The sequence below is a fragment of the Meleagris gallopavo genome, chromosome Z, assembly GCF_905368555.1.
Source record: "Meleagris gallopavo chromosome Z, MGAL_WU_HG_1.1, whole genome shotgun sequence".
Lineage (NCBI taxonomy): Eukaryota > Metazoa > Chordata > Aves > Galliformes > Phasianidae > Meleagris > Meleagris gallopavo.
Window position 1 is genome coordinate 27,696,281 of NC_139435.1, and position 13,666 is coordinate 27,709,946.

At 41.3% G+C, this 13,666-nt stretch overlaps 1 protein-coding gene across 1 annotated transcript in view; it reads left to right on the forward strand.

Annotated features, from left to right (window-relative positions):
• Positions 1 to 4,142, forward strand: part of RCL1 (RNA terminal phosphate cyclase like 1) — a 31,027-nt gene extending 26,885 nt beyond the window's left edge. The window contains exon 9 of the mRNA XM_031557280.2: positions 3,829 to 4,142. Coding sequence (XP_031413140.2) covers positions 3,829 to 3,979 — 151 coding nt within the window. The 3' untranslated portion in view covers positions 3,980 to 4,142. The remainder of the gene's footprint in view (positions 1 to 3,828) is intronic.
• Positions 4,143 to 13,666: the final 9,524 nt, after the last annotated feature.

Consider the following 13,666-nt stretch of genomic DNA (forward strand, 5'->3'; position numbering starts at 1 on the left):
CAAGTGAAAGGCATTAAAGAAGTACAAAATTAAGCATGTGAAACAGAGTGATGGCTTGCATCATTCAGCCTTTTTTTTTTCTCCTTGATACTATGCAAGTTTTGTGAGCACACCATTTTATTTTGTAAGCAGACTGATTTCAGATGAATAGATTGTCACTTCTGCCAGGCTAGGAGTGCATGGCAGAGATGAAAGTCAGCAGCAGACATTCTGGAGCATCATGTGCCACAAGAAATCACACAACTCCGTCTGGAGCACCCTCATGCCTTCACTAAGGCAGCTGGTAAAGGATCGGGAAACTTGGCCCTGAAGCAGCTCATCAAATGCACAAGTTTTTGAATTGAATTATGGTACTGTCATCGTAATCCCTTCTTCCTTTTGTCAGAGCTATGATGTCTCTGCATTTAACACTTAAACCTTGCAGACTCTAAAGCTATTTGTAAGATATATAGTTGAGTTCCCTGTCTAGCACAATGTAGCCTAAATGTGACAGTTCAGCTGGTGGATTAAAACTCTGTTAGGGGGATATGATGCTCTGGAATATACCCACCAGAACAAGGAGATATCTTCCACGTTTGTGTATTTCCCTCAGAGCCATTGCTAATGTTGAAGCTATGCTAAGAACAGGGCTGTCCAGGAGAGGATCACCAGCCTCTTGCGTTACATTGCAGATTTCACAGTACTTGTCTGTTGAGCTGCTCATAATTCTGGGTGCTCACAGTGTTGCCATTTCACCAAGGGTGCATGGTAACAAATCTTAAATGTGGCATGAGATGAGGGCTTTGCAGTTTGGTCTAGTCTGCGTGCAGATGAATCTGTGTGGACCAGGGTGCACGCAGAGGGTAACAGTGGGAAAGCACTGCTGCCAGCTTGTAAGGCCTCAGGGAGGAAAAAGGCACGTGTGTCAGCATGAAAGTCCCCACAAACTGCATCTGAGAACTGCTCACAAGCCGTGGTGTGCAGGGCACCAAATTAGCGGGGGAAAACCTGACAGAGCCGAGCATAGGCAGCAAGAAGAGGAGGAATAAAAGGCAGCCGCAGCCCAAGGGAGGGCTCACCTGCCTACAGCAGCAAACAGGTGACAGCCACCTCCCGCTCAGACAGGCTATGCCTGCTCATGAGCGCTGCCCACCGCCACATTGAGCTGACCCAGAGCTGCCTGCAAGGCGCTCTGCGAGCGTCAGCCAGAGGGGAAGGGGCGGCTGCAGCCCCTGCTATTTCAGTTTTCTGTCTCCTCTACTCCCCCCCTGCCCCCTCCCTCTCCATTGGCTGGGACCAGATGCTCCGAGGGAGCGGAGGCTCCAGGTCAAGCCACATGGGGTCTGCTCTGGCATTCTCCTGTCGCTGATGTGTGCCGTGTGTGAGCTCCCACGTGCGCTGCTATGTGTTTGGGATAAAGGAACAGAGCATGCCTTGTTGGCAGCCAGGTCTTCTCAAGTGGTGATTAACGAGCTGGTCACTGTGCCCTGACAGCAAGCTAGAACACATGAAGTGATTATGCTGCTCAATAGGCTTCTGGGAAAAGAGAGCCCTTCTGCAAGCTTATTTTTCTATATATATGTAATTGTAGCACAGTGGTTGTTAGTTCCAAAGAATCTGGCGCTGAGGAAGATCTCTGGTACGGTTCTGTTAACTGTCCTTCAGCTTAACAAAATAAAAAGAGAATAAAGACTAAGACTCCAACAAGATAAAACTGCTACACTTCTCATTCCCTCTGTCACTCCTCTATTTGGCTCATGTGTCTTTGATGCAGCTACCTATTATTTGGGATCTAGACCTGCCCACACACCTTTATCAGCCTCAAGCTAATAGCAGTCCAATTTCTGCTTCATTTTGTCATCTATTTCTTCCACCTCCTTTTCTCCTGTTTCCAGAGTTCTTACCTCATGTTTCCCACTGCTTACAAATTTTCCTTTCTGATCTCCATGCAGCCTCCCCCTCTCCCATTCCTTTAAGCTTGCCTTATTTACCCGCAGGCTTTTGCTTTTTCACTCTATCCAGAAGTAGAGGCAGAGCAGCAATAGTCTATAAACACAGGAAGAGAAATCCTCCGCTTCTGTGCTGCCCTTGGCATTAGGCAGTTTATTCTGTATCCTTGCCGTTCAGTGCTGTGTTCCTGCTGTTTTGGGCTTGTCTGTTTGATTGTCACACTGCCAGAGCTCTGGGAAGAGACCCAGCTAGCAAGAAGGCTGATACAGAGCTTGTTGCCTGTCAGCTTTGCTGAAACATTTTTGCCAGTGTATGCTCATTTGCCTACTTACAGCCTCCCTTTGGAGCTGAAGAGGAATGGAAGAAAAGGCAGTCTTCATTTCTACCTTAAAACTGTTAACACATTCAGGAGATGTGAGAGCTGGTGCTTGTGTGAAGGCTGGTCACTAGCCCAGCAGGATGGGGTGAGAAGTTGTACGTAGCAGGGGGATCCACGTGCCCACATTCACCCTACAGAGGTATTCAGCTGATTGCTTCGGAGGCAAATCACCAAGCACAGACCAGTGTCAGTAGCTTCTGTTTGCCTGGCTCCTGCTGTTTCTCTCCTCCCCACGCACACATCCATGTGCAGGAGTAGAACTCCAGTGGGTAACACAGTTCCTGATTCTGCAGCACCCACTGTGCTCTGTGTTTAGAGGCTCCTAGATTTCTGTGTATAGAAGGCGCCAGGAGCTTTGTGATGTTGCTCTGGGGAGTGTCCTCTGCCCTTGGTCTTCTGCTTCCATATTGTGGGTACTTTTTCTTGATTTGATGTCAGATGTAAGTGATTAGCTTGTGATTATGCTGTTAGCATGCAAAGCAGAAGCTTTTTGCAGTTTGCCAACTGTATATAAGTGTGGACTGGTTGTGCACATTCTTTTTCTTCAAAGGTTAAACTTAGTCTAAAAAGAGTACATGCTAATTGGTGTAGTAGATTAAACATTAGGTCACAACTACAGTTTTTCCTCTGACTGTGGCTGAAAGAGAACAGTTATGTCATAAGGAGTTATCAATTTTACATTTGTAGCACTTTGGTGTAATTGCATGTTCCCTGTTTTGGGGAAGCCCGTAGGAGTGTTTTCTTGGATTTTTATTTTGTTGGTTCAGTTAGGTTTTGTTTTGTCATATTTTTTTTCCTAAGAGTGTTGCTATTTTTTTTCTGTCAGACCCTCTCTGCTCTGACAGAAACAAATCTGAACTGTGCCTATTTAGTCTCTTTGTGCCTCTTATTCTGAAATTCAGGAAATTGCTTCCTGCTCTTGAAAATCAGGAGAAAATAAGATCGATTAGTTCAGTTGGAAGGGACTCACAGAGATTGTCGGTCCAATTGCCTGATCACTTCAGAGCAAACCAAAAGTGAAAGGGCATTATCCAAAAGCCTCTTGAACATCAACAGGCACAGAGCATCAGTCACCTCACCAGGAAGCCTAGAAGCATGTCCCTAAGGCCAAACTCTTAGCTATCTCTATTTAATCGTTTGTTTCTGCTTTAGACTTTGGGAGAGAAACTGTACTGCAGATTTTTACAGTGTTCTTAGAACCCTAATGTAGAGTCAGCGTTGTGACTAAGTGACCTTGCCTGCCTACATCTGTTCTTTCTCTCCTTGTTTTCCTTCCTTAGCATTTTGTCTTGCTGTTACCAGGCATTCTGTTTCTCTCTGCTTATACAGAGTACATGGTATTTTCAGTAGGGGTCACTAGCAGCAGTGCAAATGAGAAAAAATTTTGGAGCCTGTAGGCTTGTTTCTCTGTACTGAGCAATATTCTTATGCTTATTGTGCTCATTGGAATTGACACTAGTAGATACTGCTGTTGTACTTTTTGTTTTGTTTCTTAAATTCTGTTGTTTTCTCTTCCTCAGAATTGAGTTTCTGCGACACCTGAAAAGCTTCTTTCAGATCATGTTTAAAATTGAAATGAAGTCCCCTGAAGAAGAATACAAAGGCGGGGAGAAGGTCTTAATGACATGTGTTGGCACTGGATTTTCCAACCTTAGTAAAACAATAAGATAAGAAGCTTATCTGCAGACTTTCCAAAATGAGATATCAGAAAACATGTGATAAAAAAATGTGATAAAAAGTATCTTCCCCTGTACTTATTCTGGCACCAGGAAAACCAGTGCAGAGGTACTCAATCTTGCTTCATGTAAACAATAAAATTACTTCAGGCTGTTTAGACCTGTGTACTTTTTGAAGATGCATTACTGCTATGCATGGAATTACACATTTTGTGCAGCTGCATCATTTTAAAAGAGGGATTATAATGGATGACCACTTTTTGGATTGACAGGTGCTGGAAGTTCCTATCAGAATATAAATTCTTACCCAATAAAAAGTTTTTGGTAGATTCAATGCAAACCTGATGAAGTTAATACTGAGCTCTTTACAGAATTAAAGAGGTGTATGCTTTATTTCATATTTTACTCAGTGTGGAATAAAACAAAACTGTGTATAGAGCAAGTACTAGTGACTGTGTTATAATGGTCTTAAAAATTCTATCCAGTGCCACTATAAAGTGGGTATGACCTCTGTAATATGAAAGGTTTTCATTGAACTGAACAAGAACTTTAATTTTTTTTTTTTAAATAAGATATTTGAACAGTGCTTTATGAACTACTGGAGGCCATACATCATTTTTGTACTGTATGCTTTTCTTTTTTACAACCTACCTAAGCATATTTTGAAAATATTTTGTCCTAAATAAGGTTTTCTTCCTCTTTAGAAACAAATGAAGTTTTTCTCAGACCTATAAGATGGCACTTCAAACTAAGTGGCTATTTTGAAGTGTTACATAGAAAGAATGGTTTAGGGAATTGTTGGAGGTCGGGCCTTTTTTACAACATAGTACCTTCCAAAACTTTTTTGCAGATAAGCAAATCCCAAGTAATTCAGGAAAAAGCTAATTGAAGTTCTTCCACTATTTTTTACTTTTCAAATTATTGCAGAAAAAAAGTCTGTGGGCAAAGAATAATTTCTTGCCTTGCTTCCCATTGTTACCTGCACAATAAAAAGCTGGAAACTCCAAATAAAAGTTATGCTAAATACGGGGACCCACTGGTCCAAAAAATGAAATGTACAAAGGTGAGATGAGTCGTTACCAGAATGAATATTTAAAACCTACATTAATTAAAAGTAAAATTTTACAGCACAGCTCAGATTTCTGAAATAAATCTAAATAAACATTAGGAAGTACTGTCACAGCTTCAAAAGCAAAAAGCTCTATTCCATTTAAACTTCGAAAGCTCTTAGCTTTTGAAGTGTTCATTGCATCAAGTATAGAAAGGGCAATGTGTTGCCCAGGTAGCAGCACTGCCAAGAGCCCAAGTACTCTTAGCAGTAGAGTAATTATGTCATAAAATTACCCATGCTTATAAACCTCAATGTTGAAGTTAGGCTGCTAAACCTCAGCCCTGCTGAGAGAAAACAACTAGATTGCATACCTCCATAACAGACTGCTAACTATGACTCAGAATTGCTGGTTGGTTTACATAGAAAAACATGTGTATAACAGGAAGATGTCTTCCAGAATAGCCAGTCTCTGGAGAAACAGGAACAATTCTAAAAGAAGTTTAGCTAAGAGCTTCCTTAAAAATTATTTGATCTTTATGTTGTGTGAAAAGTACTTGTGATATAAGTATACTGTAGATAAGAACTGTTTGTTTACAGGCAGAATGGTGATTAACACCTGTTTTGATGGACTGATCCCATATGTAATGGGACAGGTCAATTTTACAGAAGAGTGATTTCTAACAAAGAGACCGTTCATGTTCTCTATCAACACAGACTTTGTGGGAAGGATATTACGAGGAGATACATTTTTAATCTCAGTTCATCGTGGTAGGTTTAAAAATCTTAGAACTTGAACTTGATAATCTGAATCAGAACAATTTTGTACTCCTTGAGCTATTTGTAAATTCAGTTTGTGGTTTTAGATAAACTATTCTGATAATATTCTTCAGCTGTGATTGGAAACTTTTCTGTTTGCAGAATACCTTCAGGATGGACCATAGGAGATGTAGGTGTGGGAAGGGACTAGTTAATTGAAGTATTTTGTAATGTGCATTTTAAATGCACAGGACAAGGTGAAGAAGCACAGAAAAATGTTTTGACAGAAGACTATTAGAACAAGTCATTATGTGGAGAATCTTTTTCTTTCATCTTGCCTAACAGGAAACGCTATTGTTGTCTGATGCAAAAACTATTTGAAAAATGTGATTTTTACATGGTATCCAATTCCATTTTTGTGATGTGTATTGTTAAATGCTGTTCAGTTTCTGAGATGGATGGTAACTTTTCTCTATCTTCTGTGTTTACATGAGAAAATTCATGATAAGTTGCTGTAGAACAGATTCTGGAGTAGCAGAGATTATGCTGAAGGTGGAATTGCTTCAGTCCCAGCCAGTGCACTTCACTGAAGGTGTGGGACTGGAAGCCAGTGCAGTAAATGTCTGGGAAAGCACATAGTGAGGTAGCAAGGCCAGAACAGTAGGTACATGACTGTCCAGGGTAATATTTTCAAAACTGCAATTATGTTACTACTAGAGCACGGATACTCTCTTTCTTCTTCACTTACCCCACAGGTGATATTAAGAGTCTAATGGATTTTGTTTTGAGCCACTGAGACATTACTGCTGTTTGCAAGCTTTGACATTCACTTCCCAGTTTTTCAGTCATGCCCTTGAGGCAGCAGCAGGAGGGAAAAAAAACAATAAGGAAAAGTACCAACTTTCAGAAGGCATAATTTTACATATAGACTTCTTGCTCTGTCTTTGATACTGTATGACCATCTCTGCACATTCTTTTTGCATGTCTGATAATGCATTTGTGTGCATTAAAAAGGGCAGGATCAGCAGGTCAAGGGAGGTGATGCTCCCCTTCTTCTCCTTCCCCTTCTTCCTGGTGTGGCAACATCTGGAATACTATGTCTAGTAGGGAACCTCTAGAGAGAGTTCAGCAGAGGGTTACAAAGATGAGTCGGAGCCTGGAGCATCTCTCTTAGGAGGAAAAACTGAGACTCAGGACTGTTCAGCCTGCAGAAAAGGATGGAGGGTGATCTAATCAATGTTTATAGGTATCTGAAGTGTGGGTGTAAAGTGAATGAGGCCACTTTTGTCGCTGCACTCTTTTCAGCGATGTGCAGTGGCAGGACAAGGGGCAATGGACAAGATCTGGAGTACAGGAAGTTCCATACAAACGCAAGGAAGAACTTACTGTGAAGGTAACATAGCACTGGAACAAGCTGCCCAAAGAGTCTGTGGAGTCTCCTCTGGAGATACTTAAGACTCTCCTGGAAGCTTTCCTATGCAACCTACTGTAAGGAACAAGGTTTTAGGAAAGGGAAAGGGAGAGGGGAGAAGGGGGAAAGGAAGGGAAGGGAAGGGAAGGGAAGGGAAGGGAAGGGAAGGGAAGGGAAGGGAAGGGAAGGGAAGGGAAGGGAAGGGAAGGGAAGGGAAGGGAAGGGAAGGGAAGGGAAGGGAAGGGCGAGGTGAGGCGAGGCGTAAGGGACATCTTCTATAGTTACTGTTTAGGAGCTAATAAACCTGAAAGATGGAAAGGAAAAAAGACAGTCCTGCAAGGAATAGTGTGTGTGTTGGATTTTGCTGTGACATCATTGTACAGAATTATCATGAAGTAAAGTCATGCACTCAGTTAGAGCTTCACAATGCCCAAGCAGTAATTGCAGTCGATAACTTAGGACATTACAGTAAGTCAGGTTTGTTAGAATGACATGTAGTATATCTGTAGTAGTAGATGTAAGTGTGAGTGATAATCTTTCTCCTGAAACAGTAAAATTACTATACATATTCACCAAAAAGAGTACCCAGACCTATATTCCTTGTCTGCTAAGGAATATCTGCAAGTTGGGTCTATGTCAATTATATGAATATTGTTTTATTTATTTTTTATGTTACCAAAGTTTAAGGAGAAAAGAGATTAGAAAAAATCTTAAAGCTTGTTTGTGTTTCAGCACTCAGAAGGTGCCTGATTTTGTAGGGTTCCCTTAAATGTTTGCATATGTATTTGTATTTAGAAACTCCTCTACAGATTCAGAGTGTATCTGACGGAAGAGGTTTCTGCTATGAAATGTTCCGGAGCATCAAATGTAAAAATCTATGTCATAATTCACAACACAAGTATCTTATCCACTATTTTTACCTTGTTTTTTGTAACTTAAATTGTGTATGTAATGTACTTTCAGAGAAAACATCTGTGATAAATCAGAACTCAGTAAGACAGCTTAGAATACATAATTTCTGTTTTGTTTGGAAATATGCTTGTCAGGTTGTTAATAAAAATACTGTTTCTTAATCCACTTCACTGTCTGGTCATCTAACCCACACTTCCTGAGATTACCTATGAAGTTGTTACAGGAAATGGTGTTGAAAGCCTTGCCAAAGTTGAGGTAGACAACATCCACCACTCTCCTTATCTACCCAGCCAGTCATTCCATCATAGAAGGCTACCAGATTGGTTAATCATGACTTATCCTTGATGAATTGATGCTGACTAGTCAAAATCACCTTCATCAACTCCACGTTCTTAGAAATGACACCTGTGAAGAAAAATCGTGCTTCCAAGTAAAAGCAGCCTTCCTGGCAATCTTTTCAGCTTGCTTCCTCTATCATTAAGTAGTAGGTAGGCCCATAGAATATCTGTTATATAGAATCTGTTCAGCACCTTCTGAGTGCTGAAACACATCATCTTTTCTACACAAACTGACTCACTTTTTCACAATTGTAATGGCATATTCTTTCTGCTTATCAAAAATGCCTCCAACCATATTGCTGGGCTTTCCATTACCATCTGACTCAGTTATGCAGTAGCAGGGGATGCAGGATAGCAGAAATCCAGAATAGGACAGGATCAGTTCTCCCCTGGGAAATGTGTGTCCCAGCTCCTGCCCTGGGAAGGAAGGTGCCCCAGTACACTTCTGTGGCTACTCTGGTCCAAGGAGCACCTGGCCCAAAGCTGCTCCACACTGCATATGGCATTCAGCACAAAGCAAAAGCAGCTTTCCTTAATTTCTGTGGACAAGGATTACTTCTACTCTTCCAAGCAATTAGGAGAACACAGGACTGCATTTGGGGATGCAATAAACCAGTGTAGCCAGATGGTAAGAAGTAATTCACCTATATTTTAGCACTGCTTTAGCCTCATCTCAAACGTTGTGTGTACTTCTGGGGTCCACAACATGAAAATGATATTAAGATTCTTGAACAATAACAATATTTTTAATTAATGAACTATTTCAATTGTTTCCCCGAAGCATTTGGTATATAGATATAAATAGGTCTACTGCTTGTATTCATGCAATGAAATTCTTGGCTTTATAGATTTATCCTTCTGTTTCAAAGTCTGCATTTTGGAGAAATGCTTTTGTGCCTGAGGTAGATGAAAATGAAGTGACTCTTCCATTCCACAGGTTGCTCAACTAGAAAATCCTGAGATCTACTGATTCTCAATCTGTGCAGTATTTTCTTCACTTTATGACCCCTATAAAGAGGTTGTGCCTCTACAAGCCTAAATCTCCCTGACTTATTTCTGCTCTTACACTGTTTCGGTCTTGCTTCTTTCTTGGTTGGTTGGTTTGATTTGGTTTATTCGTAGGATTTGTTTGTCCATGTTAGATTCTTGTTTAGACTAAACCCTGCTGCTTTTGCTTGAGAAAGATTTCCTCTATGGTACAACCTAAGTGCTATCTGCTATCTTTCTCTGTTAGACTGCTCTTCCTGCTTCTGTTACCTCCATGGCTGTTCCTCCATCAAACAAGCTAGAAAGAGCAGTCTCCACAATGCCACTGTGGGGTTTTGAGTTGCTGGATAATCCCCCTTTTCTTGGCACTTCCATGGATGTCTCTGCAGGCTTTCCCTCTGGCCAGTCACCCAGCTGGTATACCCCTCTTTTGTCCAGCAGTTAAATTCTAAAAATGCTGTTCACTGATCTGCTTCACTGCAGAGACTTTAATTCAGGGTTTATAAAATGGAAAAGCTACTAGATACATGGAGTTCTGTATGGTTAAATGTACTTGATGTGGAAACAAAGGGTTCTCCTCATCTCTTCCATCTCAGAAGTCTCCTTGCAAGCTTGTCATCTCGAAGTAAAGAGAGTTTAGAACAAAGAAGGCATTGTTAATTACAGAGTCTGGCCTACTATGTGTTAATATGTTCTTCCTCTTTCAAAAGAAATTATAAGGTGCAGAAGGGTCTCCAGTCTTCAGCAGAAAAACTGAGACAAGACATTTCCATTACACAGTTTTTGTAAATTTGTTCTAGCATTTAATTGCTTACTGTTTAAAAAGAAGTACTTATTTCACTTGGTCAGTTCTTACAATGCTAGAGAATGCTTGGATCTGTTATGTTTCCACTCCGTGAATGGCCTCAAAGTTAAAATATTTCTGCTTTGGTATCAGAAAACCTTATCAGAAAAAAACAAGGAAAAGTAAGTCCTAGATGAATCGTCTGAGATTTAAAGTGGAACAAAAAAGCAAACTGCCAATTAGCAAAAATCAAAAATTTCTTGCAGGCTACCATTAAGATGTACAGTCTCCTTTAAAAGCAGTGGCACATCACTCTACTGAATAGACACGGGCATATTAAGTGCAGAAACTACAGGTTGCATAACAGATAATCTTCAAATCTAGCTCCATGCTTACTGAGATGAAAGACTCAGTTCTTTTGGGACCCTCTGTGAAGAAAGCAAACCTAGGGTTGTGTTTCCTTAGCAGTGTTGTGGGGTTTTCTGTAATTAACACTATGTCTTCATTAAGGTATATACCACTGCTATTTGAAACACTATTTCCTATACAGAAGAAATATTGGCTTATGAGTAGGAATTCTGGGGACCAACATAACTTTTTAGCTCCTTGCTTTTCAAAGGAAGCAGAGCAGGGAATATGAATTAGGAAGAATTTTTTTAAAAAAGGAAAAAAGTCACAAAGATGCAAAACACACACAATGAAATAGAAGAACATAAGTGTGCTGGTGCTTCCAGTATCTCCTTATATTTAAAATAATTAAAACTACTTTAGAATATTGCTGCAATGCAACATTTTGTAGGGATTAAAAATAATTTGCAGCACTTGGTAGAATATTTTCACAGCACTTGTTCATCATAAACCAAGAAATGCTGATGGTAAGGATTTCAGTAGCTATGTCTCAACCGCCCTCCTCAGGACAATCCACTTCTGCTAGTGTGTTCTGCCAAATATTGAGCTCAGCAAGCTGTGAGAGTGAATAATATGTTAGTTTCACTTTTGAGGGGAAGAAGAAAAATCGTGCTTCCAAGTAAAAGCAGCCTTCCTGGCAATCTTTTCAGCTTGCTTCCTCTATCATTAAGTAGTAGGTAGGCCCATAGAATATCTGTTACTGTCTGCATCATCTTTTCTACACAAACTGACTCATTTTTTCACAATTGTAATGGCATATTCTTTCTACTTACCAAAAATGCCTCCAACCATATTGCTGGGCTTTCCATTACCATCTGACTCAGTTATGCAGTAGCAGGGGATGCAGGATAGCAGAAATCCAGAATAGGACAGGATCAGTTCTCCCCTGGGAAATGTGTGTCCCAGCTCCTGCCCTGGGAAGGAAGGTGCCCCAGTACACTTCTGTGGCTACTCTGGTCCAAGGAGCATCTGGCTCAAAGCTGCTCCACACTGCATATGGCATTCAGCACAAAGCAAAAGCAGCTTTCCTTAATTTCTGTGGACAAGGATTACTTCTCCAAGTAATTAGGAGAACACAATTTCAAACATGAAATTGGTTTGGTCCTTCACACAAGCTCCACTGTGGGAATGATGTATTTGGAAAATGCTGCCTGTAATGATCAAGTAGAGCTGAGTGCTGCCTCTGCCTCTATATCTCATATGCAGCCACCTTATCAAAGATTTGATAATCCCTCATAATCACAGAATAATTGAATGGCTTGTGTAGGAAGGGACATTAAAGTTCACGCAGTCCCTACCCATTGCCATAGGCAGGACTGCCACCCACTATATTGGGTTGCCCTGGGTCCCATCCAACCTGGCCTTGAACACCTCCAGGGATAGGGCATACATAGCTTCGCTGGGCACTCTGTGCCAGTGCCTCACCACCCTCTGAATAAAGAATATCCTCCTAACAGCTGAACTAAATCTCACCTCTTTGAGTTTAAAATAATTCCCCCTTGTCCTTTCACTATCAGACGATGTAGACGATGTAAAAGTAGTCTCTGTCTAAGGTCTGCAATGAGATCTCCTCTGATGACACAATGGGAGGTCCAGCAGCCAGGGGGAGGTGCCCCTGCCTCTAGTAAAAGTTCTATGCTTTGTGTGCACGTCTCATATGAGGGAATACTTGTCGGAACTGCTCATACAAAAAATTCTCCATCCTCCAAGAAATGGAATTTGTAGAAGTAATTTCTGGATCCAAAAGTGCCCTTCCTGAGAGCTTGCACATGTGCCTCATTTCCATTACACTACAAAAAGTAGAATGAGGAACCAGTGTTTTTCAGTGTAATAGCAGCTGGGTGCCATTCTTTGGAAATGAGAAATGAAAACTAATGAATGCTGATTTGTAACTTTAATTACAAACAAAAATAAATAAATAAAACAGCAGCCAGTTGGCTAGAGATCAAGTCTAAAGGAGAAGGAAAAGAAGAGAGACATGTTTACTGTTGTTTGTACCAAAATAACTCCAGAAAAGCAAGGAAAGTTATTAATTAATTAAAATTATGCAGAGCCTTATGCCACAGTTGATTAGTTAAAGCAGGGAAGCTGGACATGAGCTAGCAGAGTGCTCTCCCACCCCAGAAAGGCAACTATATCCTGGGCTGCATCAAAGGAAGCATGGCCAGCAGGTCAAGGGAAGTGATCCTGCCCCACTACTCTGTGCTAGTGACGCCTCACCTGGAGAACTGCATCTGTATGTGGAGTCCTCAGGACAGGAGAGACATAGACCTGTTAGAGTGTGTCCAGAGGAGAGCCACAAAAATGATCCAAGAGATGGAGTACCACCTTTAAGAGGCCAGGCTGAGAGAGCTGGGGCTGTTCAGCCTGGAGAAGAAAAGGCTCTGGGAAGACCGGCTAGCAGCCTTCCATTATCTGAAGGGGGCAATAAGAAAGAAGACAACAGAATCTTTAGCAGGTTCTGTGTGATAGGACAAGGGGAAACTGTTTCAAACTAAAAGAGGAGAGATTAAGACTGGATATCAGGAAAAGGATAGCAAGGGACTGGAATGAGTTGCCCTGAGAGGTGGTACATACTCTGTCCTTGGAGACATTCAAGGTCAAGCTGGATGGGGCTCTGGGCAACCTGATCTAGCTGTAGATATTCCTGTTAATTGCAGGGGAGTTAGACTAGATGACCTTCAAAAGCCTCTTCCAACTCAAACAGTTCTGTGATCCTACAATTCTGTTCCAGTGGTGACTAGGGGAACAGACCTTTCTCTGTAAAATTGGCTTGCCCAGGTCACTGGCTGTGCACCTTTCTGAACACAGACACAGAGAACACAACACCCAGACAACAGTGGAAGAGAGTGTTGGAATATCAACTTCTTTCAAAGATTAGAAGCCCCCTTGCTGTCTGCCAGCATCCTGCCTGCTCCATTTAGATGTTACAGGCACTTCCATAGACATTCAAATCAAGATAGATACAGTGGGTTATATCTCTCAAATGTAACAGAAGTTCACATAAGCTAGGATTTTTACAATGTCTGACTTTC